Consider the following 27,336-nt stretch of genomic DNA (forward strand, 5'->3'; position numbering starts at 1 on the left):
GCTTTATTACAACCATTGATTTTGGTCCGCAAAGTTGGTCCACATAGGAGAATTTTATATATATATATATATATATATATATATGTATGATGTATGTACTGTGTTGAAAATATATAGACAAGGGAGACGTGTGTGTTTCTAGAGTTATCTCCTCCTCTCAAACTCTCTGTGTACTCTCCCCTCTAAAACCCAACATAAAGATCTCAATAAAATTGATTTTTGTGCTGGCTTCATTCAGAACTATCAACTATTCAAAATGTAGCCTTCTGTTCGTTCTGCCCATGCACGTGTTCTCTATAATATGATGGGACATTTCTGAAAATTTACAGTATTTTCCTACATGTTCTGGGTGAAACAAAAATCATGAGGATAAGTTTGCATACTGGAGATGCTTTACACATCTATGACACTACGGGTAATGGTGCGATATTTGATGTGTTTAAACTTTTATCCCTCAATGGTCCAGCAAAAAGCTGTGAAGATTAGATTCATTTGGCCCTTCCTTTAAAATTTTATGCAAGTAAACAGAAGCAATAGGTACTAATACACTTTATGGTGAATTATATGGTAATGCAGTAGTTAACTATTGAAAGGAGGTAACGAGACATAAACTAAAATTTAGATGCTTGAGATTCAATAATTGAGGTTGGAATGTCCTAATACCGTCTAAATTCGATATTATTTCGTGGGTGGATCATTTATTTTATTACTTCAAAGAAGCCTATGCAGTTAAGCAACAACCCCATGAACTTTGCTGTTGACTAACCAAAGATCACAAGACTGGTCAAATGACCTGCATAATCAGCATGGAACTCTTAAAATCATGTGAGATATTTTTTGCCTATTCAAGGATTTTGTTTTCACCCGTGCCTCCATTTTTTGTTTTTCTGTGATTTTTCTACCTTTTGTAGCTATCTGTGGCTACAGATAATATAATATTACTTTTTAAAAATATGATGTTACCTCTATTCAGATTGCTCGACGTTTATTGGGTAAAATATTGATTGATCTGAGGAACACTCGTGAAGAAGCCATTAGTGTTGCTGAGTTAAAAGGTAATCAAGAGCAACATTCAGAACCCTCCAAAACTGAGAAAGAAGATACAGATAAACAATCAAAGATTCTCATCAAGACTGAAGACACGAGGAGAAATAGCACAACAAGTGATGTATCAATGGATCAGGAGGATGATGATGACAAAGAGACCAAATATCGTTTGGATCCAAAGTGATAATTCAAACAATTTAATTTCCTCTCATTCCACAGCATGTATTTTGGTGATCACAAAGTTTTCTCATTTTCTATCAGGTATGCAAATGTCAAGACACCTGAGCGCCATGTGCGGACACGCCTTTACTTTACATCAGTAAGAACAAAAGGCCTTCTTGCCACTCTCTCTCTCTCTCTCTCTATATATATATATTATATATATATATTATATATATGATATTGAGGAGACTCGTTGGCTTTCCAATTTGTATCTATCACTGCTGTGTATGTGTGTGCACCAGGAAATAGATACAGAAATGGATGATATATCTTTTTCTAATATCTGCTTGTTATAGTTGCCCCACAAGGTTTCATTTCTGTATAGCCAACTGCCCTATCTGTCCCGTCAGAGAAATTCCCCGAAGTTTTCCAATCCACTTGCATTGCAGAGTAAAATGATTCTTTGCATAAGTATTGCCACTTTCCTTCAAATAATTCATGCTTTCGGAGATTGAAATACCTCCCAAGCAATAAAGGATGCTTTAGATGGAAGTTTGTTTGCAACCTTGTTCCGACGAAAGTTGCATCTTTTTTCAGCCATGGGGAGAACAGATAGTAATGCTGAACTTTATGATGCCTCCTCTCGATTTCTTTTTATTGTCTTCTATGATTTGGCTCATGCTCATGTATTGTTGCAAAGAACTTATTTATTCCTTCAACTCTTGATTCTGACTTCGCTAATGAAAATGGCATTCCAAGAAACTTCATTGTTGAAATTAGCATGTTCCCCCCATTCACGGAAAAAAAAAAAATTCATTTGCTTTAATATGATGATATTTTTGTGGATTTCCATGTCTTTTAAATTCCAATCTGCTGTTTACTTATGTGGTGTTCCACATATTCATACATAGATGATTCAAAAATAATAATTTCTGACTGCCTGAATGGTGGAGGAAGGAAATACTGGTTTCTACTTTTGCCATTAGTCATCAAAAGATTTCTGACATCTCATCCTTCAAGTTCTCTGAATGACTTTTTTTGCTCTATATTGAAGCAACAAAAGAACAATATGCCATTTTGTAAATTACTATTTTGAATTTTCTTTTCCTAGTTATTTTGGCAGAGTGTTTTTTTTTTTTTTTTGTGCTTTACCCACCTTTGTGATATGTGGAAGTGTTAGTTATTTGACATTCGAAATAGCAGATCATCACCTTTTGCTCTTTAGGATATATGGTCTATTAAATTCAGTGATACATTTTAATGACAGGAGTCACATATCCACTCTCTCATGAACGTTCTTCGATACTGTAACCTGGATGAATCTCTTCAAGGAGAAGATAGCCTCGTTTGTTATAATGCTTTGGAGCGTTTGCACAAAACGAAGGAGCTTGACTACATGAGCCATATCGTGTTGAGGATGTTTGAAAACACTGAGGTAGGAAATTTTTTGATACAACATATCTAAGGTACTTCAGTTAAGCATATTTGTGCTTTTGCGCATGCTTTAGTCACAATGATTCTTTAGGCTTATTATTTTTGCCTCTATTTTTCAGAAATGGTTTAGACCTGCTACTTGACTTGAAACACCCAAGTCCTCAATTTAATTTAACAGCTTTTGAATAAATTTGGTTGCTTAGTGGAACTAGTCATGCTTGATGCTTCTACCCCACCATGTTCACGAGTTGGTTATAAGAGACTAAGAGAGTCAAGTGGGCATCCAACGAGGAGAGATTTCACGATCCTCGTTTTTAAGCTTTTTTTTTTAAAATTTATTTTAAGCAGCAGGGTCTGTTCTTGGGCTACAAACAATAACTTTGAGGAATTTTTGGAGATTGTGTTTATTAGGCAATAGATTAAGGTCATGGGATGGCGGATGGCTAGGGCTATTAAAAAATAATATAAATTTTCAGGCTTTAAAGTAAATCCTGAGAGACATCGACGACTGAAACTTAAGTATAAAATGACATACAAATATAACTTTTCCCTTTCCCCTGGTTGAAAGAAAAATGCTGCTGTTGGAGGCTCTTAACTGGCTTGATGCACTGGATGTCATAGACCCTTTTCCAGTGATGAAAGTTGAGTCATTGTTAGACTGGGTCAAAATTAAGTTTTATTTTATGTTTATATTCTTTTTGATATTGGATGCGCAGGTCGCTTTAGATGATCCGAAAAGGTTCCGAATAGAGATGACCTTCAGTCGTGGTGCAGACTTATCTCCATTGGAGGTAATGTATTTTTATCTACATTCAAACACCTTTACAGGAAGTACTGTGTCTTTGAGAAAGAATTTGGGAGACTGAAATTTTATCATATAATCGCGTTTGGCTTTTTAATCTATAGACAATAGATGTGAAGATACCTGGGTGCATAGATATTATATATGCCCTTCATATAATGCATGTTTTTGTGTGCACGGTAAAGTTTAGTCACTGCAAGATATCATCAATCTCAATTTGATCACAATATAATTCTTTGAGTCCATTTGGTCCATTACATCTTCAACCCCCAACCACCCCACCCCACCCCCCAAAACCCAAATCACTTTACCCTATTCTCAACCGTTATAACTGGGTGATGATAGTTAGCAAGATTACATTCAAACAATATTTAGCAAGACTGATTAATTAGCTTAAAATGGGTATCAAAGCACTTAAATGTGCAATCTATCCTTCTGTAACAAGAAATGCACTTTATTTTTCTGTTCAGAAGAATGACAGTGAGGCAATTTCATTGCATCAAGAGCACACACTTCCAATTATGGGCCCAGAAAGGCTGCAAGAAGTTGGCTCGTATCTTACACTAGAGAAAATGGAGAAGATGGTACGCCCATTTGCCATGCCAGCAGAAGACTTTCCTCCTCCTTCAACCCCTGCAGGATTTTCAGGCTACTTCTCAAAGAGTGCATCAGTACTTGAGCGTCTGGTAAATCTTTGGCCTTTCCATAGAAATGCTAATGTAAATGGAAAGTGAGAGGAAGACAGAGAGAGCTATATCTGTCCACATTCTTTGATTCCTTTGTGTGGCAGATTGCAAGCTTTGCAGAACTGAAAGTTGGTCACCTGGCCAAATTCAGTGTGAGCTTTCTCTGGAAAAATTTTGGTAGATCGGTAAGTTTCGACAACATAAGAATGTTGTCGACAACATTAGTTTTAACAGACTGCACTTTTCGTCTCATTGCAGCCAGATTGATGTGTCTACTAACATTCATTCGTATTCATTGCCTACCCTTGCATTTTTTCATTGGATTTAGTTTCATGATACTTACAGTGCTCTGAATTAGAACTGCTGTTATTCATTCTTTTATAGAGGAAACAATTGATTGCCAATATGGAACTTCAACTCTCTCTCTCTTTTCCCTTTTGGGTGAATAAGGAGGGGGGTAGTTTGACTCCATACAGAACTTTGAACATCAGTTTTCATGCCAATAAAGTTGCATGAACTGATTTCGTGAATTTGAAGGATGGAATTGTGTTTGAAATCACTGTTCTTGTCTCTCAATTCTGCTGCCAAATCTCATTCTGATAAAAAAAAAAAAAGACTGAAGTAGTGAAGTTGAATAATTCTGATCCATGCTAGACTACTGTAGATCTTGGTGATCAATGTAGCATCCACTCATTCAATGAATGCAATTATTAGCACATTGGTAATGTGTTGTGATTTTTCCCTCCTGTGTTGAGTAGTAGGGCCCAAAGTTTTCCCAATTTACCCAAAGGAGAAATCTCGAATGTATGCATGATTGAAATGATGATGGGAATTCCAAGTAACAATCTCTTACTTTTGGCTTTTTATTTGCTAAATTCCTTAAGAAGGGGGAGATTAAAAAAAAGGTCAACATACGACTAAGGAAAACTATCAAATAAGCTATCAAACCCACATAAATTAAGAAAGTAAATTAAAAATAATTTTATTTATAATTGAAAGGAATATTAAGTAATTAATTATGCAAAGATTATAATATTAAATAATTTCATTTCCAATTTTTTTAACTAATAAATAATATCCAGTACCAAATAGAGAATTTAGAATAGCTATTCTCTCTCAAAATGTGTATATTCTCAAGAAGAATTTAGATAAATGACATTACTATATTTCACAAATTTGGAAGATTGATTGTTTTCCTTCTCCTTATCATTATTTCCACATACTTTTCAATACCCTAACACTTGCAGTCAGATACCTTCACACAATGTGCTTTACAGAATTTTGTCATCTCAATTGAGCCATCACCAAGACCTTTGTATCTATACCACTTTGCACACAACAGAAAATACACAAAATTCACAACACCCATACCAGCAATCATGTAATAAAAGTAGTCCAATTTCCCCTTATTAAGATCCTCTGCTAACCATCCCCCGGTCCGGCTTCTCGACGACAGCTGATGAACCATTGAGACAAGGAAACTGCTTAGATAGTTTGAGCTTGCATACCCACAAAAGAAGAATGACCCAGCAATGCTTCTCATGTTTTCTGGGAATTGTTTGTAGTAGAATTCAACTTGTGCTATGTAATTAAAACCCTCTGATAGTCCAACAAGTGCAAGCTGAGGGACCAACCACATACTGGATAGTGATGATATAGCTCCTCCTTTTGGTGCAATTCCTAGAGTTGGTTTTGTAAGAGCAGTAGTCCTTCTTTCCTCTTCAACCAATGCTGAAACAACCATACAAAGGATTGACAGGACTATTCCAATCCCCATTCTTTGAAGTAAAGTAAATCCACCTTCTTTTCCAGTTAGTTTTTGGAGGAATGGGACAATGATCCGATCGTATATTGGAATCCAAATTGTTAGTGTTAGCATTGTAAAGACTGTGTATGATGCTGCAGGAACCTCAAAGCTGGTGTGGCCGAGGTGTCTGTCGGATTGTAGGGACTGGAGAACTGCAAATGTCTGCTGCTGGATTAGTCCAACATGGTATAATGGCTGATGCCCATATTGGTAGTATTCTCAACAAGCATTTCACTTCTTCTACTTGTTGAGTGCTGCATAGTCTCCACGGGTTAGCAGCTGAACCATCTAAGTGATTTTGTCTTCATTTGTAACGATCGCAGCCTTGTCGAGAAACTGGAACTGATTTGTGTGAGAAAGCCTGGAGTTGATTGATTGGTTGGAATATGATTGAAGAGGTTGAGTAAGAGGTCCTCAGGTAGCTTCAATTTCTGCTTCTTAGCAGCAGAAACAACTACTTGTGCCACACTAGTTAAGGGACTCCCTTGTGGTTTCACTATCACATAGATTTTGGTACCCAAGAAGAACATTGCACATGAAAGGAACATCAGGAATGCAGGAATTCCTAACCCAATAGCCCAACTGACACTTGATTGCACATAAACAATGAGAGTCACAGAGACCATGACCGCGAATGTGTAGGTAAAGTAGTACCAATTGAAGAAACTGCCGATGCCCCTTTTGCCGGATTCAGTTTCCGGATCAAACTGGTCAGCACCAAAGGCTAGATTGCAAGGTCTGATGCCACCAGCTCCCGACAACCAGGAAACCAAATCCACTTAGTAGAAAGGCCATTTGCCATATTGTTGGACCAACACACATGCTACTTTCATTGTTTCCACATGTTGGTGGGTGCAGTTTGGAGATTGCTGCAGTTAGTGCCAATATCACCATTCCCTTACAGGAAAAGAAAAATACTGTAAGTAATCTGAAGTCATGAAAGAAACACTTTTCCAGTTCTATGTAATCAAGAACCATTGAAGAGAGAAGAAGAAGAAAGATATTGAGTTTGTGTTCTTGAACTGAAGTTTAGCAGATTTGTGAAGAAGATTATTACCAGGAAAGAAGCTATGGAAGCAAACCCAAGGACTTAAAACGTCCAAAGTAAGTGTCAGAAAGGAAAGCTCCAACCAAAGGAGCCATGTTTGTGGTACCATTGAAGGATCATTAATAAGAGTTTGCAGCTGGTGACACTCTTCATGTTGAAACACAGTAGTTAGATACACCATAAGATTTGTTGATGACCCAACGGTCCCAAGCTTCTCAAAGGTCTCATTTCCTGCATATATTGGTAAACAAACATTCATCATCTATTGAACCAGTTTTTTTTTTTTAAAAAAAAAACTCATAAATGTTTCTTCAACTAACCAATTATAAAGGGCATGGCCTTGATTCCTCTGTATTTGATGACTGGCTCAATCAGTTTGAAGCAGGTGTCTCCTCCTTCTTGCTTCTTCTCCATAGTTGGATGTCATGAAACTATTTGTCTATGTAAATATCTTTAGCCTGTGTTCAGTACACAGACACATCAAAACACAGAAGAATATTGAGCTTATATAGTGGGAGAGCAGAGCAGAATAGAAAGAAAGCTAGTACAAGAGAGAACTAAAAATAAAAGAGTTGTTAATTAGTTAGAGTCTTACAGAACTTTGTTGAATAGCTGACACGAGAACTATATGATATCACTCTTAAGTCAAAAAAAGTGCAGCACAGCAATAATTGAAGACAAAATTAATAAAGATATATGTGGATGCGTTTATGCATCGAAAAGTATTGTCCGCTCTGAGATACCTCTATGGACGTTCCTATCCTCCCTTCACATTTTTATTCTAAAAAATGATCCCTCCTCCTCCAGTCAAACCCATGACCTCATTGATTTGGGAAGGTGAGTACCTAAATCAATTCTAGAACTGCACATGTGGGTCTCTGATTCTAATCTTCTTGGTTAAAAATTTTATACGGACACCACCAAAATCAAGTGGTAGGCTCCATTTGGGAGGCGATTGCAGACTTTTCTAATCACTTACTATATTAGAGCTTCATTGAGAGGTCCACAGTCATGGCCATAGCGCTAAATGAAATGGTTCAATGTTGTAGCAAAAGATCCTCTACCTCTAATCATCACATTCATATATGGTATATTTTTCTCTTTGTAGTTGTCATTTCACTGTCAAAGGGATATGGTGTTTCACATAGTACTAGAAACACTCCAGCTATTGTATACATTTTGGGTTCAAGACCCGTGTGATTTTGTCCTTCTAAAAGACGTATCAAGAGTTATTATGTCGTGGCCATGTTCATAAATCACATTGATTAACCTCACCAAGTGATGTGGGGATAGTCTATGTGGTCTCATTAGTTGTGAAAGTGAAACTTTTAGCATAGTGATGATAATGTATAAGAGCATATGATTTGTACAAGTCATGTATTTGCAATATAAAAATCATAACCTTTTGACTCCTAAGTTGCATTCCACTCAAAGATGACAACTATAATCAAATTATTATCTTGGAAATGCAAAGAAATCATCTCTCCCTCTTGCAATATAAAAATGCTTTCAGGGTATCAACACATTATTGTTAAATAAAATATGTGCCTTTTCATGCAGAGTTAAGGCAGTACATAGAGAGAGATCAGTCAAAGAAAATGTCATGCTGATGTCTTTATTATCCTCAAAACAAACAGCATCTGGCACATAGCAACAAGTGCCATGAATCAGAAAGATAGGGACAAACATCTTCCAGATGTATTAGAGAACAACTTTTTCTTTATATATCTTCCAGATGTATAGAGAAAATCTCAGGGGTGTTGGTGGAGGTGAGGGTTGGGGATATTTGATGAAGGATTACGAAAGGTTGGTGAGGTGGGTATTTGATTAAAAGAAGGTTTATGATGTCTTTTAAAAGTTAAAAAAGATCTTAATACTAATCAACCCACACCCACACCCACACGAACCTTAACGATCAAATAATGAAATGAGAACCACAAGTAGCTTGGATGACACTTCATATGTGTGGTATCTCATAGAAGTCTAGAGTTCGAGCCTTCCCATCCGTCTTCTCTGTAATAAATATAAATATAAAAAAAAAAAAAAAAAAAAAACAGGTAATGGAATGGAGGGTTCATTGATTTGGTTTTGGATTCACAACAATTTATCACAAAAGCAAGTCTCATATTGTTGAAAAATATTGTGAGGAGGCCCAAGTATGGGGTAGGCATTGTTTGGGAGGCAATGACTGATACTTTTTTCCAGCAACAAACACGTTCTAGAAAAGATGCTATTAAGAGGTTTTGGATGGATTCATGCCCACAGCTCAATTACTTGAATGGAACAGAGCCATGGGCAGAGGGCATAAAGCAAATGGTCCAATACTCCATTGTTCCCATCATAGCCTGACCCTGACTTCCCAGTTTGCATTTGCTCACATTAGTGCTTGCTTTCATTCAGTTCTCCTCATGATATGTATTCCTTGTGGCCACACGCTGGGTTTTAGTCCAACTTATCCTGTCATCACGTGCGCCACTTCCGTGCGTGGGGCTGACCATCTAAGTTGAAGCCCAAATTGGATGTCTAAAAAATAAACTTGTATGATGTCGTTCTCGATTAATGTCATTATTACATCTTCAAGGGACACTTGAGAATAAAAGATATAATCCACATTTACAATACCTAGTTACCCTTTCAGGCATTATTTTGGGGATCCATCAGTGCTGCAACATGGTTTTGCCTTGTAGAACTGGAATACTGAGATTTCAAAGTTCATTACAACAAGGTTACTTAACATGAATAGGCAAAGTTTTGGCTTTTGATGGTAACGTGTAGAATATATCTACTCCTATAAAAATGATATTTCTGATCCTATCAATACATATGTAAAGATACATTCAAAGAACATGTCAGCAAACATTATCTTATTATTATTGACAGGTCTTGGTGGGTAGGCTGGTACAAAGGAAAGAAGAAACCAAGCCAACCTCATGCATCAAGAGTCCCAATTGGTAACTAATGCTTAAGTAGGTCATTGACTCCAGACACTCAATTTGTATTTCTTTTGGGACTTTTATTTTCTCCTTTTTTGTCTGTGTCTGCAACTACATTGCAAATTTGCTCCACTTGCAAGTGCAACTCATTAAAAACCGGTACACCTTTTTACTAATAACACTTTGCCCGTTTTGGATCAAGGGTGGCACATATTCCTAGGCGTACACAGGAGCCAAGTCCAAACTTGTTTGGGATCGAAAAAACCAATCCTCTGCAAGGCCCAGGCCCGATCATTCCAGCTCATAGGCCAAAGTTCAAGAAACCGGTTATTGTTAGTTAGGGAGTTTGTCCTCCCTTATATTATGCACTAAACTCTCACATCTCAGTGATGCGGGATATGCGCAACATTTGACCAACAAGGGTAGTAGAGCAAGAAGAAAACAAATGCTTTCCACACAATGTTACAAAAGCATGCAATTTTTCACACTTAAAAGAAAAGATAACTCAGAAAATCAAGAGTTCATGGTCAGCATGCATGTCCATGGCAAAAAAGTACTATCCCAGTATTCCAAATAGTACCAGACAGTCATCTTCATTTGCAAATAGCAACCAGTAATACAAGAGAATCAAATAAAACATAAGCATAATCATTTCTGCGTTTAAAAGTTTTTTCACACCTGCAATGGCTGCCAGATTCAAGTGCAAAGATGAGCTCCATAGCCGGATACTTGCTTCATCAAATCTTGGAACATTACAAAGATATAGTGTTGTTATTGAAGTTTGAAAGGTCTCGGCACACAAGTTGGGATTATTATCAAAAATTGGAGCACTGAATGATCATGTCCTGCCTTTACTCAGGATCCTAAGTGAGGCACCTAAAGTGAACTACTAGCCTAACAGGCCCACGGGTTAGGCAACTTTTAACTTGACAGGCCCTTGGCCTAAGACATCTACAAGCTTAACAGGTCCACGGCCTAAAACATCTACAAGCCACGTACAGCCTATACAACTACAAACTATCACGGGACAGACCCACTTGGAGCCTGCCCACCCCAAAAAAAATTATTTTTGGACTTTTAGCGAATTCGTTTACCCACCATTTAGTCCCAACTCTAGCCCACCCTAATAAGCCATTTGGCCCAACTTTTGTCCTAACCAGTCTTAAACTCCCAAAAAATCAAATATGATGCGTGAGGTAGGGTTTGCTACTTGTTAGTTTATTGGATAAATGACTTGTATACTCTCTCCTCTTTAGGTCTCTCTGTTTGTTTCTTTATTTTCTCTCAAAATATAAAACGATGTCAATCAGAGGCGGACACATCATACCCTAGGTTTTAGTAATTTTTTTTTTTTTTACCTTCAAATGTATAATAAATAAGTAAAAAAAAAATTCAGGGCACCCCATTTAACTTTGTCCATCCCGATAAAAGATCATATGTCCACCCCTGCCGGATATAGCCAAACCCAACTATAGAAAGGCTCATAAGCCTTACTAGGCTCCGTGTGCCCAAAAGACTTGGCTCAGCGCCGAAACCTGCCACCTCAATATGTTACCTCATACTCCAGTTGATTCACTCATCTTGTCCTGACATAGGCTCGAGTCGCTGAACCATCATGTCCCTAGCATGGGCGGCATACCTCGAGCCGCAATGCGAACAACTTCTGGGATGGCTGCCATCATCATGAACGGCAATACTTGACTTTCTTCTCACAAGTCTCGGTCCCTCACCACTTCAGTGCTCAAATACTCACTTTGAGACGTAGACACTCTCAGCCCAGGTCCACCTCCGGACAACCATCAACCACTGCGGAGAGCATTTCCCCAGCCGCGCTCACTATGACGGTCATGGTCAACCTTTTCTACTCTGTCTCTTTTGTTCCCTGCCTATTCAGGTCACTGACTTGACCGTAGGAGGTCCATTGATTGGCACCCCAATGTCAATGACTCTTGTGACTGTCACCTTTTCCCCGCTCTTTGTAGGTTGCCGGTGACTCCCATCAACACAGAATCAAATTTAGATTCGACAGTCTACGACAATGTAAAGGTGAATTTATTTAAATCACAAAATGGGGTAAAGAAATTATGGAATTCACTAACCAGATCATTAACACCTGCGCGCGAATGCCTCATTAGATACATAGGAAATCAAGTAGCAAGGAAAGAAGTCAGTAAGTTCCCCAATCCCCATCCCAGAAGACTTTGAATTCAGATTTAGAATAATATCCTTAATTTTACAAATTTGATTCTCAATCACTCATGTGATTAGCAATATTCATCATTTAATTAACCAGATATCATTCAAGATGAGTTTGAGTTCAACCGTTCTTTCTAGTGAGTAAATAAGGAAAATTGAAAAGGGAAGGGCAGTAACCAGATTCTTTATTGTAGCAAGTATCAAATTGACCCCATGTATATAACTTCCCTTAATCCCAAATATGTGAGATTGGCTTCATGAATTGTTTATCAAACTGCTTCGTAATACTACATATATATGATCTAAATACTAGTCTCCTTTCTCTACAAAGGAACCCTACTAACTTAATCGTTGGCCTAAACATGCATGGACTCGACTCCTGACCCTATTATTGCCTTACAGAGACAAATTGTAATTGAATCATCCCTAATTCTATGTGCGATTGTGAAGATTTTATGCCGTACAGAATGTACCCAAGATTTCCCAAGCATTAAGAGTATATAAATTAAGCCAAAAAAAAAAAAAATAGAATTTACGTGGTTGAATCAATTGTGCCTCTATTAAGAAGTTACAGAGAATGTTCCACTATTGAGGGATAAAAATGCAGTGCGACAATTACATGATTACATATCTATGAAATCTTACATTGTAAATATATAAACCACAAATTGGGCCAAAAATACAATAGAAGTCCCAAAAATCACATCATGTTTCCATAAAACTCAAAATCACATGTTTTTATGTTCTTTATGATGGTGATCATCTTCCAACCTTGGAAAAAAAAAAACACAACTTATAGCTATCCAATCACTCAAGGAAATAGATTGATAAAGAGTTTACACTATATTAATATTGTAGGAAAAACTAAAATGATTTGTAGATTGCATGAGTTTAGTTGATTTTTGTCCATTTTTATATATCATGGTAGTAGTACATGTGAACTTGTTCTTCACATTGGGACGATCCAATCATTGGAATAGAAGATTTTAACTTTAATAAATAACTTTTTTTTTATTGAATAAGACAAACATAAAAAGCCATTTGTGACAAAAAAAAAAAAAACACACCAAAGTAACAAAAGCATCATCATCGGCAGTACTAATGCTTTTAAGATGACTTTATTCGCTGTCCTATGTCAAGGTGAAGATTTCATGGTAATTTACTAATTTTAGCAGAAAAGAATATATATATTTTCTCTTTATCTTACACCAATTAATGAACTATTTAATTCTTCTCAAAAGAACAAAAAAAAGAACTATTTGATTAGTTCATATGGAGACAAAAATTAGAGTGAGATTTGACTGGGAAGTTGCCAATGCGGCACAACGTCAGAGTGAGAGTGATGGTATTATTAGTGGGTTGGTTCATGAATATAACCCCAAATAAGTATTAATTGACATGCATATCCATCTCTGTTTTCTTAAAATACATGATTTCCTGTCTGGAATATGCCCAGATTACTGTTGTTACACCTCTCTTCTCTCTCTCAATTGCCCATCTTGCCCGTGCTCTCTGTTTCTAACTGCCCGACTGCCCCCAGCTGAACACTTTCCCTCTTTCTCAAGCACTCCCCCCTCTCTCTCTCTCTCTCTCTCTCTCGGCCTTTTTGACTAAAATTTCACAAACTGCTGGTTTTCATTTGTAATCCGTTGTGTTTGATTGGTTTTCATCGATTTAGATTTAGATTTAGATTTAGATTTAGATTTAGATTTAGATTTTTTGAGATGGGTTCTCTCTGCTATCACTAAATTTTTGAGCTTTTGACCAAAGTTTTCAACTGGGTCTGAGTGGCTTTAATTCCAGTTTGTTTGGGGTTTTGATGGGTTTTGACTAAAGCTCTCTTTTTTATAAATAAAGTTTGAGCTTTTATTGATAGTTTTGAGAGAAGAAGATGGGTTTAGGTCCTGAATCTATGAAGGTGGAGAAGTGGGTTGTGGATAAATCGAAGGAGAAGAAGAAGTCGAAAAGAAATGAGGCAGGGAGAGAGGAAGAGACTGGGTGTTGGGTCAAATTGAGGATTATGGGAAGCTGCATGCCTTCAACTTCAAGATCAAAAGTTGATTCTTCTATGAGTGGCATTAGTACCCAACACGGTGAGTTTCCTCTTTTCGATCCTTCCCTTTCTTTCTGTTCTTTGTCAGATTATTTTCCCTGAAAGGCGATAATTTTAACTTATGGTTTAAGAATTGAGTTTATTCCTTATATGGGTCTGGCTAAATGCCTAAATCAAGTAAAGGTATGGGATGAGTTTTTTGAGATTATCACCAAAATATTGCAAGAAATTGATTCTTTTAATATGGGACCAGTTCCACTGGAATAACCTTGCTGTAAATTACAGTCAGGTTGTTTGATGGAAACTTTGTTAATGACCGGAAAGACGAGGGAGAAGGAGTATTTTTTTTTTCTTCAAGTGGTATAGGTAGCTGAAATAGCATCATTTGCATTTGACCAGACAAGAGAGGAATTTCTGGTTCTGCATTGCAAAGCTTATTGAAAGCATTGTTGAGACAAATGGAGCCTCTATAAGAATAATTCGTGGCATTCTTTTAATTTTCCTTCTAGCAATGTAGCATAAACTTTCGTCTGTTGTTCCGAATGAATACTGATCATTTTGTATTTTACCCGAGTATGGCAGACTTGATAGCTGTGGTCTGTGTTTTAGTTCTTAATTGTAGGGGTACATTGAATGGACTTAAATACAAGTTTGCAAATAGGTACTAGAGTGGATACAAACTGGGTATATTCATTTAGTTGTATTGCATTTGTGTGTATCAGTAGACAATAAGCCTGCAAACGAGAAAAGCAGAGGTCCGCCAATTGTTCCAAATAGGTCCTCTACAACCACTAGTAATGCTGAAAGTGCTTCGTCAACACCAAAATTCAGTGAAGAACTGAAGATAGCTTCTCAACTTCGGAAGTTTACATTTAATGAGCTAAAATTAGCAACTCGGAACTTCAGACCTGAGAGTCTTCTTGGTGAGGGTGGTTTTGGTTGTGTTTTCAAAGGTTGGATAGAAGAGAATGGAACTGCTCCTGTGAAACCTGGAACTGGGCTTACTGTTGCTGTTAAAACCCTCAACCTTGATGGACTTCAGGGCCATAAAGAGTGGTTGGTATGCCCCTTTTCTTTTTTCCTTGCTGGCTCTCTCTCGCTCTCATTTTAATTTGTTTCTGATTAAATTTTCACTATTTTTGCCGCATGTCAGGCTGAAGTTAATTTCCTTGGCAACCTTCGTCATCCCAATTTGGTTAAATTGATTGGTTATTGCATTGAAGATGATCGTAGGCTGCTGGCGTACGAGTTTATGCCACGAGGAAGTTTGGAGAACCATCTATTTAGAAGTATGTGATTGACCATTTTATACATGTAAATTTAATTTTTTTGACTTTGGTATTATATCTTCTTCGATATACTGATATTGACTAGGTAGAGTTGAGTTATTTGACTGTTGTGGCGCGATTGGATCAGTGTGTTGTTGAACTTCAATTTTTGAAAATTTTATGCGCTGTGTTTTACTGCTGAGTTATATCCCTTCCTTTGCCCCCCGTCGAGTAATAGAACACTGACATCTAAATCCTGCTGTGATACTTTAGACATTCAGTGCTATATGATCCATGTTTAATGTTTTCTGGTAACAACCATTTAATATGCAGAAGGGTCCTTGCCTCTTCCGTGGGCGATCAGGATGAAAATTGCGCTCGGCGCTGCGAAGGGTCTTGCTTTTCTTCATGAAGAGGCTGAAAGGACGGTGATATACCGTGACTTTAAAACATCTAATATTTTATTAGATGCGGTAAGTGACTTATTAAACAATACCAAATTCAATCCTAAAAATTACCCACTTCACACTTTTTTTAAAAAGTATTTGCCTTTTTCTAGGATTATAATGCCAAACTTTCTGATTTTGGACTCGCTAAAGATGGTCCCGAGGGAGATAAAACTCATGTATCTACTCGGGTTATGGGAACTCATGGCTATGCTGCCCCTGAATATGTACTGACCGGTGAGTGTTATGACTTCGACTTTAGAATGCGCAAATCAGCTTTTGATTTCCTTGAAACCCTGCGTTAGCATTGCCTCCTAAGTGACACTCTAAAATTGTTTTTTTTTGGAGTTACAGTTTATGCAGCTGCCTTATTCTGATTTTTTGCTATCACAATCCTTTCACAAAAACTTAGTATTATTATTATGAAACTAATACTGTTCGTGTGGTTTTAGGACATTTGACATCCAAGAGTGATGTCTATAGCTTTGGAGTAGTTTTACTGGAAATGATGACGGGTCGTCGATCTATGGACAAAAACCGGCCAAATGGGGAGCACAACCTTGTCGAATGGGCAAGGCCGCATCTTGGAGATAGGAGAAGGTTCTATCAGTTATTAGATCCTCGTCTCGAAGGTCATTTTTCTATTAAAGGTGCTCAGAAAGCAGCCCAGCTTGCTGCACAATGTCTCAGCCGTGACCCCAAAGCCCGACCTCGAATGAGCGAAGTTGTTGACACCCTGAAACCTTTGCCAAACCTCAAGGATATGGCCAGCTCTTCTCATTACTTCCAAACCATGCAAGCAGATCGTTCCCAGATGAACATGAATGCCAAAAGTGGCGGTAAACCTCAGGGAGGATTCATAACAAGGAAAGGACAACCAGTTAGGAGCCTATCCAGTCTTAATGTTCCTCAAGCTTCTCCTTACCGACATTCTAGTCAGTCACCAAGACCTGACGTGAAAGAGTCGTAACAGGGCAGTTTGTGCACTTGTACCATGACTTTGACTATGCTTCAGCTTCTCAAGATTTAAGTTATTATGATAGGCAGCTGACATTCCAGTTATCATGGGCGGCTGAATGCACAAGATTTTATGTGCATCATATTGTTTAACGCACATGATTTTGTACTGTTAGATCTATACTGCTAGATTTATATGATACCTTGTAGTGTGTATTCAAAGTTCACAACCGTCAAAAAATCCTGGAGTCTCGTCTCTCAAAACCCTGTATTCAGCTTCAGGTTAAGAGGAGATATCATGGGGAGCAAAAAAGTACACAAGCGTATCCCCAGAATTTTATTTTTACAGAGCAAAAACCACTAAAAATAGAAATATTTCAGAGTACCATCTACCTGTTGTTGGACTTTACCAACCATTAAGATAAGAAAATTGAATAGAAAAACATATTGCAATCCCAATCACTCCCATACAGCTCCCCACCGAAATTACTAGAAACTCATGGCTTAAGAGTCAGAGCCAATCCAAGCTTCGCGCTCTTTTCGATGGCCTTTGTGTCTACCTCTCCAGATAAAGTGAACAGTGATTTTGGCCGCCATTCATGCTGGATGAGAGCACTTGCCTTGCCAAAATTGTTAACGCGTGCCTTCACAGAAGTCAATGGATCCAAAGCATGTTGAGTGCCCAGAGTGATAGTATTCTCATTGGTTGAGAAGCTATGGGAAATCTCAGCACCAACAGCTGTGTTAGTCAATGGTTTCACAATGTGGTAGTAGGAGGCATTAACTGAGTCACCCTTGTCATTCCTGTATCACATATACAAATCATTTGATAAGCTGGGGAAAGCTTCCATCATTTTATCCAGAACAAACAGCACTAAAGCCAGCAAATATTTATGAAGAACTTCTAATCATCAATTCTAAATCGAGGTATAGGCATAATATGATACACCAATACAGTCCATAGTGGAGCACTGAAGCCAGCATAAAGCCAAACTTGGCATTCAAGATTCTCTTATAGAGATTCCAGTCAAAATTTCTGTACCAATATATACTCCTCATACGATGTTCCAACAACAAGCATTTAATCATTTCAACTGAGGCATTGAACTCAGCATGGAGCTGAACACTCCATAAGCAAGAGGTTTTAGTAAAGATGACATGAGTTTAAAGCTTGAACTCAATTAGCAAGGATTTTTAAGTTTATACACAAGCTACATCATTTTAAAACCATTAAGCTTTATATAATAAAAAAGGAAGAAGCAGATCAACGTCATTATGGATAAGGGGTGTGAAATAAACCTCCTGACCACCAACAATAGAAACTGCATAAATGAGTTGATATCTTAAACCACATACTACAGGAAAGTTAGTTAATTTTTAGTACCATTTGCAGCAGAGTTGAGACACAGAAATTCAAAGAAATAATAATGACGATGACAGGTCAGACATATGAAACAATAGCAGATGCAAAGGAGGGGACTCCATCAAGAGGAAAATACATGCGTGTTCAATAAAAAGAGGTTCACACATACTTCAGAGCCCAAACACACACATACATGTACATATGCATCAACTGAACAAATATTCCAAGAACATCAAAAGAAAAAAAGTGATCACTCACAGAGTCAATGAAGCAATCAGATCGGCATTTGAAAAGCTCAAACCAGTATTGCATTTGGTGAAATTGCCAGTTTTGGTGTCAAATGAGAGATCAGTACCAAGTCCAACAACATTAGTACCGATTACACCAGAGAAGTTAACAACAGGGTTTGCTGTCAACCCAATGCTTGAGCTTATCCCCACATAGTCATGCAGATATTGAAGTTCCACCTGTCACAAAATCATGGAAACTCAGACAACCTTCACACTCGTCCTTTATGAAGCAAACGAGGAAAATCATCCTTATCTCAATAAGAAAAGCAGTTGTTAAAAACAAACCCAAATCAATGACTTTGAAACCTAATATTAAATTTCTTACCTTTCCTGACCTTTGATCAGGAACTCTGAAGGAAAAAATTGTCTTCAACCCAGGAGCAGGTTCATCAACTGTAATGGTTGTAAGCAACTGACAACCATGCAAATACAAAAAGTCAGACAATAATATTAAAGGACGAAAAAGATGCAAAGAATACTGTTGAAGCGGTCTCATTTACGTATTAATGTATTTATGCATAGAAGATAGATCAAGACTCGAGGAAAAATATGAAGCAAACGAATAGGAAGATATAGGGCACTCACATTGGAGTTCGTATCCACTTTAATATCAGTGGTTACATTCTTGTTCTTAAGCTGGGTATTGATGTCAGCAACAAACAGCTCCCCTTTCTTTACTGCTGATGAAGTTATGGCCTGCAGTAATGAAAAACAGAATCCATTTCGGGTTTTTCATTAGTGATTTTCTATGGGCTGGGATTTTTTTTGTGGGTGGGCATAGTTCAACCCATCCCGTCGATAAAAAGGCCTAATGTGGCTCAAACCAATATGATGAAAAATTCCAATCATAACTTCTCAAAGGAAAACCAGACTTAGTCCGTGGCTGCAAACATTGTTATAATAGTATTCAATATAGTTAACTATTGTACATCCAGAAAAAAAAAATATTTGCCCACAGTAACAGCATTTGAAATTGAATTAAGAGTAGATCAATTGAAATGTTAATCCAACAAAATGTCACGGTCAGAATGCAAACAATATCATAAGACCAAAAACTTATAGCGTTAACCCAAAGTATCAACAATTCCAAAAAGTTCACAATGAGTTGATGAGCTATTGGCATAAATCAAATGAAAAAGAAATCCCTAAACTCTCGCTTAGAAGCCTGCAATAGTTAAGAGACACCCTTTGCATGCGCAATTCCATTACCAATATCTAAACATAAATGAATACACATAAAAATACAAAAGAAATCCTGATAAAACCTATCATAGAAAAAGGAGAAAGATCTAGCAAGAACGAATCCGAAAGTAGAAAAACATACAACTCCAGTGGGAGAATAGGTTGTTATAGTGAACTTGTGGTCAGCCTGGTAGTCCTTGTATAGAAGATCTATCACCCACAAACAACCAAAACAAACCACCAATAATATCACAAATACCGTCCGAATATCACAATAACCAATCAATCTCGTCTACATCTACGAATTTAAAAGAAAAGGAGGGACAAACCCCTGGCTTTCTTGCCGATGTCAGAGTAGAGACCGGGACCCTTGGCCATGATTCCTCGCAAAAATGGAGATCAAAACAAACAAATAGCTAGAGAGGGAGACGGAGAGGGAGAGAGAGCAAGCGGTGGCCGGTGAGAAATGCAATTCTGGAGAATTGGGGTTGTGGGAGGTCAATATATATATATATATTTATATATAGGTGCGATATTAGATTTTTATTCAAAACCCGAAAAAATCTACATTATCGTTTTGGTCCTTTTGTCAGGAGAAAAGTGGACCGTTGGATCTGGTGAATTTGGATATAATGGTCTTGATTGATCGGTAATTAATGAAGTCCTGAGGGTTTGTTTGGGAAATTCGTCCGCTGGATTTTTCACCTCGGCAACATAAATTAAATAAAAAAATGATTTCTTGGGCCTGACTTTTTCATGTGAGCAAAGCCTTACCATTCTCTCGGCCTTTTCTTGGGGAAAGGGAAATTTGGCGCTTATCTCTATGATTTCCTCCTTTCCTGTCTTTTTGCCCAAGGCAGCTAGGATTTTGGATTTCAATTGGGCCTAATTTGGGCTTTTCGGATTACCATTGGGCCTAATCTGGGCTTTTGGGATTAGACTGCACAGTAATCTTAGTGCATGAAATCACAGTAAAAAATTGAATGCTTAATCTTTAGTAATATGAAATCACGGTCAAAAATTGAATGCCAAATTTATTATATAACAAATCAAAAACAAATTGTTATGTTCTATGTGTGCGGACATGACGACCTTAATTTAGACTCATATCGGATATCCTGACCAAATTTAAGAGCATATCAGATATCTAAAGAATAAGCTTGTATGAATTACAGGTTGAATAAGTCTTCCACTATTAAATCTAGTGCCTTGTAAGAGCTTCCACCTTTTCCAATAGCTTTCAGTGCTTTCTCTCGTAACTCCATAAATTTAATCCTCTCAGGTGCATCCACACTCACTGAATCAGTCAGAATCCGAGTCAATGCATCTGAGTCAGGGACAGTCTCCAAGCCTTCACAAACTCGGACTGCGGCCCCCAATTCATCGACAAATAGCTTTGCATTGTGGAAGTGATCGATTTGCATTGGCCAGGCCAACAAAATAACGCCGCCGCGTAGGGCTTCGAGCACCGAGTTCCAACCACCATGTGTCAAGTATGCACCCACAGCTCGGTGTTCGAGAATAGCCGCTTGTGGGGCCCAACCTTTGATCACAATGCCCCTCCCAGCCACACGATCTTCGAACCCTTCCGGAACCATACTCTGGTCTTGATCGTCTTCGTTTCGAGCTGCTTTGACAGCCCAGATGAAGCGAACTCCACTTTGTTCTAGTGCATTCGCTAGGACCTCCATCTGCTTTTTCTTTAGTGTGATTTGTGTCCCAAATCCAACATACACCACTGATCTGTCAACTTGGCACGAATCAAGCCAGCCGATCAGTTTATCGGATGAGATTGAGCTGGAACCACCTTTGTGAAGATAAAAAGGAAGTTGAGAATAAATAAGGTGTTAATAGTAGCTTGGTTATATATTTGGGCTTAGGGTAGATGGTTGATTCGTTATGTTCAGGAGTTCAAACCAGCTAAGAGTAATTTTCTGGGATTTCCCCTGATCTCGTAGGCTTTAAGACCCACTTTTGGGGAGAGGTTAGGAGCCATATTTTCACTTGCATGAGTTTCGACTCAGTTTTATCGATTTGTCGCCAACGTGGTTGGTCTCGTAGGCTTTAGGGCCTTCTTTCAGTGAGGGGTTAGGAGTCATATTTTTACCCTCATGGGTTTTGATCTAGTTTTATCTATCGCCAGAATGTTGTATATTGTTCTAATGATCTGAGATTTAAGCTAACTCAACTGTTGAAATGATATGTTGGGTTGGGTGGTTCATCCGTTAAAAAAAGTAAGTAAATGACCTAAATCGTTCCTATAAATTTTAATGCGGCCTTATTAGGAGCATTGTAGTGGACTTGTTAAGTAATTCAATGAGCAAACAAACGCACCTCGTTCAGAGCCAGCTTTGATAGGAACCAAAGGCCCAACAGCCCAAACCCGTTCATTATCCATGATCTTCTTAACGCCATCAATCTCCTCTGCAGCCAACTCAACAAACGAATTGAAAATAACTCCCCAGCTCTTCCTGAACCAAGCCATCATTTCTTGAAAGAAAGGCCACGTCTCCTTGCTATGAGTCAACCAGTAAATCCTCGCATGCACATTCACAGAACAATAAGAAATCAGTTTCACACCAAGTCTGTCACACAACGGAACAGTCCATTGACTTAACATTTCATCAGCAATGACAGCCACCGGAGGAGAAGGACTCTCTTTGCACCATTCGAAGATTTGGTCTTGGAGTTTCGATAAGGCGTCGGTTAGGTCCGGCAGTGAAAAGATGGTGACGTCTTGCAGGTTCTCAACTCCTTGGGGTAGTGAAGGGTGTGAGGGGAAAGGGAGGACAAGTACTTGGATTGATAGGGAGTTTTTGTGGAGAGAAAGAAAAGGGTCTAGGTAGTGGAGGTTCTTGGGTGTGACCAGTATTGTTATGGTTATGCCTCTAATGGCTAGCTGGTATGCTAAATCTAGGTTGGGTAGTATGTGACCTGTTGCAGGGAATGGGATCATCAGGACATGAACACTTTTCTTCTTTGCAGTTGTCATTGTTTTGCGCCTCATCACAATTCAGTGTGTTGCATACTTGGATAAATGCAATACCAATATATATGAGAGAAGGCTTATGTCCGCAGCCATAACCGCGAATGCATGCATCAAAACTGTGGGCTAAAATTTTACCACGGCTATGAAGGCGTTCCCAAGAATGTGCCCCATTTTTGTACCAGCTATTCCAAATGTTAAGATGAACGCATATGATCAATGTAAAATCGTGAACCCTAATCTATATGAAATCATGTCCATCCATATCAAAATATGAGATAGCCGGGACAAAAAAACTGGGATCCATAAAACTGCAACACGTTTTTAGTTTTAGAACTTAATTAAATAAGGTGATCACTTTGTATGTATGAACGAAAAAAAATCTAGCTATAATAGCTTAAAATTTAAAGTAGGGTTGTTATTGGTACGATTATCATTACAGAACACAAAATATCATTACCATACCGATCCCTTCGGTAACTAAAAAAATGTTATTGTTACCATTATCGATAGAGTCTGTATACCGATCGATCGGTAACCGTTAATCGGTAATCGATAAATTTACCAATTCTTATAATCCCCTTAATTGTTCCTCATACTCTGGTTTCTGTTGAAAAAAAATGCCCCAAAATCATCAAGAGTTGAGCATATCATAATGAATTCATTGATTCATGTCCACATAGGGGTCTCGACTATTTCTCCAGAAAACAATGACAACAAATTTAAAAAATAATGCACAGATAAAAACTTATATAAGTTTTAAAGTTTATGACTTCAGTGCATCTCTTACAATGATAAGAAAAGCCAGTAAAAATCTAGTAATAGATCCAAGAGTCAGGCACTTGTAGAGAAATTCTTCAATCGACAATTGCAGACTCTACATAAAGCAATTAAAGATCAAAACCCCTCAACGAACACCTCAAAAGGAAGTCTAGGGGAAGACGAGAACACGTCGAACAGACCTAGATCGACTGAGGCGGAGTGGCGCTGTGCATATCGGCTTACACACCACCTGACGTAGTGTGCACAATCCAGACGCCGTAGAGAGAGGATGAGACTTCATAGTATGAGAGATGACGAACTCGTCGATGTGAGGGAGCAATAGGGAGGAACTCGCAGATGTTAGCCTAAGGGTTATTTGGAATTGGAGGTGAGTTGCGCCTCATATGAGAGTGTAGAGACCAGAGTGGTAGAGTGTGAGAGAGTGAGAATGAGGATAACCCTAAAAATTAATCAATGGTGTAGATTATAGTGGATGGATTTAATGGTCATAAATTAAATAAAACTAAAACTAAAAATAATATTAATATATATTTAATATATGTCGGTAATAGGGGAATTTATCGATGTTGAACTTTGCTTATTACCGTACCAAAGTATTGGTAACGGTATATCACTATTATATGATTTTCGATAACCAATGTATCGATAAGGATATATCAATAGATAATTTACTACTATCATAACAGCCCTACTTTAAAATGCTTCGCTTTGATTTTTACTATTTTGCTATTTAGGCCAAGCAGCATTGAGCTACTGTGTTTTCAAAGCAAAACTATGGGCCTAAAGGCTTTGAAAGCTGGGAAGCCATGAAAGCCCGTCGCTCAGTGAAGGTTTTAGCTCGTGAAGTGGGTAAATGAGCCACTTCGATCCAATGGACCTGGAGCAATTTCCATTCAAGTTCTCTTATTTAGCTTTTGGGCTCTAGAAAGCCCATCTGGGCAAAAAATCTCTCTTCAATGGCTACAGATCGGAGCTAATGCTCTCAAGTGCCTTTTCTCTTGTGTGAAACAAACCAACAATATTTAACCACAAGGAGGAGAAGAGTACTAGAGTAGTGAAAGGCACACAGCCACACAATAGAGTGAAAATCAACAGAACTGTTAACTTGTAGCATTCATCAGTCTATCATGAATTAGAACATAAAAAAGACTAAATCTTTAAAAAGTGAGAGAGAGGCTAAATTGTCTAATGGAATGCAGTAAATGTTATGATACCAATTCTCTGACCTTGAGACTAACCTCTCTCATGGAAATCCACGAGTTTGTATTGTGTTGAAATGATACAAATATATGAATGCTTCAAAACTGCTTCCTTTTGTTCCTCAAAAGTCTGTCTCGCTTCCCATAAACATACATGAGGCCAAATAAACCTACTCCAGACATTGATACTGATGCCCATGGAAATGGTGGATCCTTGAAACACTGCAGTGATGCCTCCAATTCTTGTGTCGCATGGTAAACAAGAGAGTGAATGGCATACAAATCATGATCTGAGGACCTCAAGTAATACAAAGCCATCTCAAAGTCCAAATGCGACATTGCAGTAACCGCTTTGTCCAACTTATACTTGAACAAGTTCCACCTCTGTACAAACTCCGCATGCCGGTTATGTACAAGGAGCTTCCTGTCCCCGCCGTGTGCAGCTATAGATTCAAGCACATCAATGGCACTTGTTATACTGTAATTCAACGAAGTCAAAAGAATGTTTCTCTGAGCTGCATCCTTCTGTGCGAACGACAAGGAAGAAAGCTCTGAGAAAGGCCCAAATGGTGTCTGCCCAACACTCCATGTATAATCCACCAGAGTACTGTTGTGTCTTGGGCTCCATAACATATGCGTTGGAGCCACCCCCCACATACTCTGCAGAATTGAGCCAACAATTGGTCTCTCAAGCTCCCTGGTACGTGTAAACACATGACGCCCATTACAGCTATAATCACTTACAGTCTGTGTATTCTTTGTCCGCACCGCAATAACCATATCCCTAAATGCGACAGACTGGTGATACCGATCGAGCATCAATAGCTTATTGTTATCCAAATCAAACACATAAACAGGAAGCACCCTTGCAACATCATCCTCAGGGATATCTCCCGACCTCCTAAATTCCTCAGCTGAATCAGACAATATCTGATGCAAACGCTTCGAGTCCAAATATTCATTCACAATCAAAGTGTAATTATCAAACAAGAACCTAGAAGTGTATGAATTAGTGGACCTAGAAATGGCAAAGGAACATATAGAACACTGAGCTAAATTGATCTTATAATTCTTGAAATCCAGTGACTGCTCTCCCAACAACAATCCCCCATCACGAACATCATCCAAGAACGTCCTTTTGATCAATTCCCAATCCAGACCACTTGAATCCTGACTATCCTTGCCGTAAACATGTATAAATTGAACAATCAAAGAACTCTCAAAAGGCACAGGAATCCTCAAAGAGGGCACAAGATGTACCTGATAGGCACTCCAAACCAAAGACGCCAGATCCGCCAAGAGTGCCTTCTGCGACTTAGGTCGTCCGTGCAAAGCTGCCAAAGGATGAAACTCTCCCCTGGGAAGCAACCCATCTCCGGACAAACCCGGCCCGTAATCCACCGGACCTGCATTGAGATCAATCCAGATATACCTCTCTTTCCCAGTCCAAACAGTTCCGTAACACTTTGTATACCCGGGAGACGAATCTCCATGACCGTAGTTGTAGGCATAACCATGGGACTGAGGACCTAATGAGATCAAATACACAAAAACCCCTTCCACAGGCTTCTCCTTTTCGAAGTCTTGCTTGATGATGTCGTCCACAACGGAGTAAGAAATAGAGATGATCGGCGAGCGGAGTGACGAAGTAGCAGTAGAAATGGCAGACTTGATTGCGTCAGAGAGGCGTGATGCAAGAGTAGGGGAGTGCGAGACATCAAGGTGAAGTGAGTGTTTGACGGCGAGGCGGTGGTCACGGTGGCCGTCGGGATTGGGATAGATGAGGTAGAAGTGATCAGAAACATGGGCGGCGGAGAGAAAAGAGGAAAGGACGGAGGAGGAATCGGCAGGGAAGGAGGGGCCAAGGAGGCGGACGTGTAGGGAAAGAGGGAGAGAGAGCGAGAGGAGAGAGGAGGTGAGAGAAGGGATGGTGTTGGGAGGAAGAAAGGTTGATAAGAGAGATTTCTTGAGTGAAGTTGGAAGGGAGAGGAAAGAGTCGTTAGTGGCTCGTGGGTCGTTCCGAGATTGTTGGGTTAGGTAGGAGTCGAGACCTAAAATTGGAGCGGAACTGGTGGTTATCGTGGCGGTGGTGAGGAGGAGGAGGAGGAGGAGGATGGCGATGGTGATGGAGGATGACATTTTTAGTGTTTATTTATTGAAAGTGAAGTACCGAAGAGACTGATTTCTTGTCTAATTCGGGGGTTCTTGAAGGTTTATGTAAATGCAAATCGAGGAAAGTCAAATCGAGGGGAGGGACAGTCGAGGACAGCAGGTCATCTTAGCAGTTTGTATACAGCTGAATGCACAACTGTTCACGCGACTTTGGTATCCCAACAATTCAGTTGAAGGCACGGCTGCAACTATTCAAACAGTTACAGTTAGTATCACAACTATCCCAATTATTCTAACAGTTAAGCTGTAACTATTCCAACAGTTAGTATCCCAATTATCCCACCATCCCAATTATTCCAACAGTTATGTTGAATTGAACACACAATTATTCACCCCCAAAGAATTGGAGGCACAGTTGTTGAGTTCCCTATCTTTCCAACACACAAAAAGTGAATTTGTGAAGTCTACATATTCCACATGATCTCATCCCCAATCAATCTGGTGTGTTGAATGTTAAGGGAACTCTGCAAAAATGTTTCTAATTAATGATTATTTCATGTGTGTTTATAATCAAATTTTACC

At 38.6% G+C, this 27,336-nt stretch overlaps 5 protein-coding genes and 1 pseudogene across 10 annotated transcripts; 2 read left to right on the forward strand and 4 right to left on the reverse strand.

Moving 5' to 3' along the window:
* Window positions 1–560: 560 nt before the first annotated feature.
* LOC119993015 (inositol hexakisphosphate and diphosphoinositol-pentakisphosphate kinase VIP2-like) lies at window positions 561–4,792 on the forward strand. Of its 3 annotated transcripts, none has more exons than XM_038839896.1 (6): window positions 561–825; window positions 974–1,227; window positions 1,309–1,366; window positions 2,477–2,644; window positions 3,360–3,434; window positions 3,919–4,788. In XM_038839896.1, exons 2-6 carry the CDS (start codon window positions 1,175–1,177, stop codon window positions 4,177–4,179), a joined length of 615 nt encoding a protein of 204 aa, XP_038695824.1. In that variant the 5' UTR covers window positions 561–825; window positions 974–1,174; the 3' UTR covers window positions 4,180–4,788. The 3 variants fall into 3 exon arrangements, with proteins under 3 accessions (XP_038695824.1, XP_038695823.1, XP_038695825.1); XM_038839895.1 differs by having other exon boundaries at window positions 566–825; window positions 3,916–4,778; XM_038839897.1 differs by lacking the exons at window positions 561–825; window positions 974–1,227; window positions 1,309–1,366 and adding an exon at window positions 1,456–1,824 and having other exon boundaries at window positions 3,916–4,792.
* Window positions 4,793–5,229: 437 nt separating this feature from the next.
* Window positions 5,230–7,096, reverse strand: LOC119992838 (annotated as a pseudogene).
* Window positions 7,097–13,594: 6,498 nt separating this feature from the next.
* On the forward strand, window positions 13,595–17,019 carry LOC119993334 (probable serine/threonine-protein kinase PIX7). Of its 4 annotated transcripts, none has more exons than XM_038840430.1 (6): window positions 13,595–14,208; window positions 14,891–15,228; window positions 15,322–15,457; window positions 15,770–15,909; window positions 15,996–16,119; window positions 16,335–17,019. In XM_038840430.1, exons 1-6 carry the CDS (start codon window positions 14,007–14,009, stop codon window positions 16,850–16,852), a joined length of 1,458 nt encoding a protein of 485 aa, XP_038696358.1. In that variant the 5' UTR covers window positions 13,595–14,006; the 3' UTR covers window positions 16,853–17,019. The 4 variants fall into 4 exon arrangements, with proteins under 4 accessions (XP_038696358.1, XP_038696360.1, XP_038696361.1 ...); XM_038840432.1 differs by having other exon boundaries at window positions 14,894–15,228; XM_038840433.1 differs by having other exon boundaries at window positions 13,596–14,208; window positions 14,894–15,228; window positions 15,773–15,909.
* Window positions 17,020–17,095: 76 nt separating this feature from the next.
* On the reverse strand, window positions 17,096–20,164 carry LOC119993336 (mitochondrial outer membrane protein porin of 34 kDa-like). Its single transcript, XM_038840434.1, has 6 exons — window positions 20,004–20,164; window positions 19,817–19,884; window positions 19,078–19,188; window positions 18,818–18,904; window positions 18,461–18,669; window positions 17,096–17,643 (listed from the first exon to the last, which is right to left on the reverse strand). Exons 1-6 carry the CDS (start codon window positions 20,050–20,052, stop codon window positions 17,337–17,339), a joined length of 831 nt encoding a protein of 276 aa, XP_038696362.1. The 5' UTR covers window positions 20,053–20,164; the 3' UTR covers window positions 17,096–17,336.
* Window positions 20,165–20,758: 594 nt separating this feature from the next.
* Window positions 20,759–22,133, reverse strand: LOC119993337 (flavonol 7-O-rhamnosyltransferase-like). The gene is made up of 2 exons (XM_038840435.1): window positions 22,009–22,133; window positions 20,759–21,481 (listed from the first exon to the last, which is right to left on the reverse strand). The coding sequence occupies exons 1-2, from the start codon at window positions 22,070–22,072 to the stop codon at window positions 20,844–20,846; spliced, it is 702 nt and encodes a 233-aa protein (XP_038696363.1). The 5' UTR covers window positions 22,073–22,133; the 3' UTR covers window positions 20,759–20,843.
* A 2,362-nt stretch (window positions 22,134–24,495) lies between these two features.
* LOC119992913 lies at window positions 24,496–26,830 on the reverse strand. Its single transcript, XM_038839746.1, has one exon. The coding sequence runs from the start codon at window positions 26,779–26,781 to the stop codon at window positions 24,742–24,744; it is 2,040 nt and encodes a 679-aa protein (XP_038695674.1). The 5' UTR covers window positions 26,782–26,830; the 3' UTR covers window positions 24,496–24,741.
* Between the last annotated feature and the right edge of the window lie 506 nt (window positions 26,831–27,336).

This window comes from Tripterygium wilfordii, chromosome 23 (assembly GCF_013401445.1).
Source record: "Tripterygium wilfordii isolate XIE 37 chromosome 23, ASM1340144v1, whole genome shotgun sequence".
In the NCBI taxonomy this organism is placed as follows: Eukaryota; Viridiplantae; Streptophyta; class Magnoliopsida; order Celastrales; family Celastraceae; genus Tripterygium; species Tripterygium wilfordii.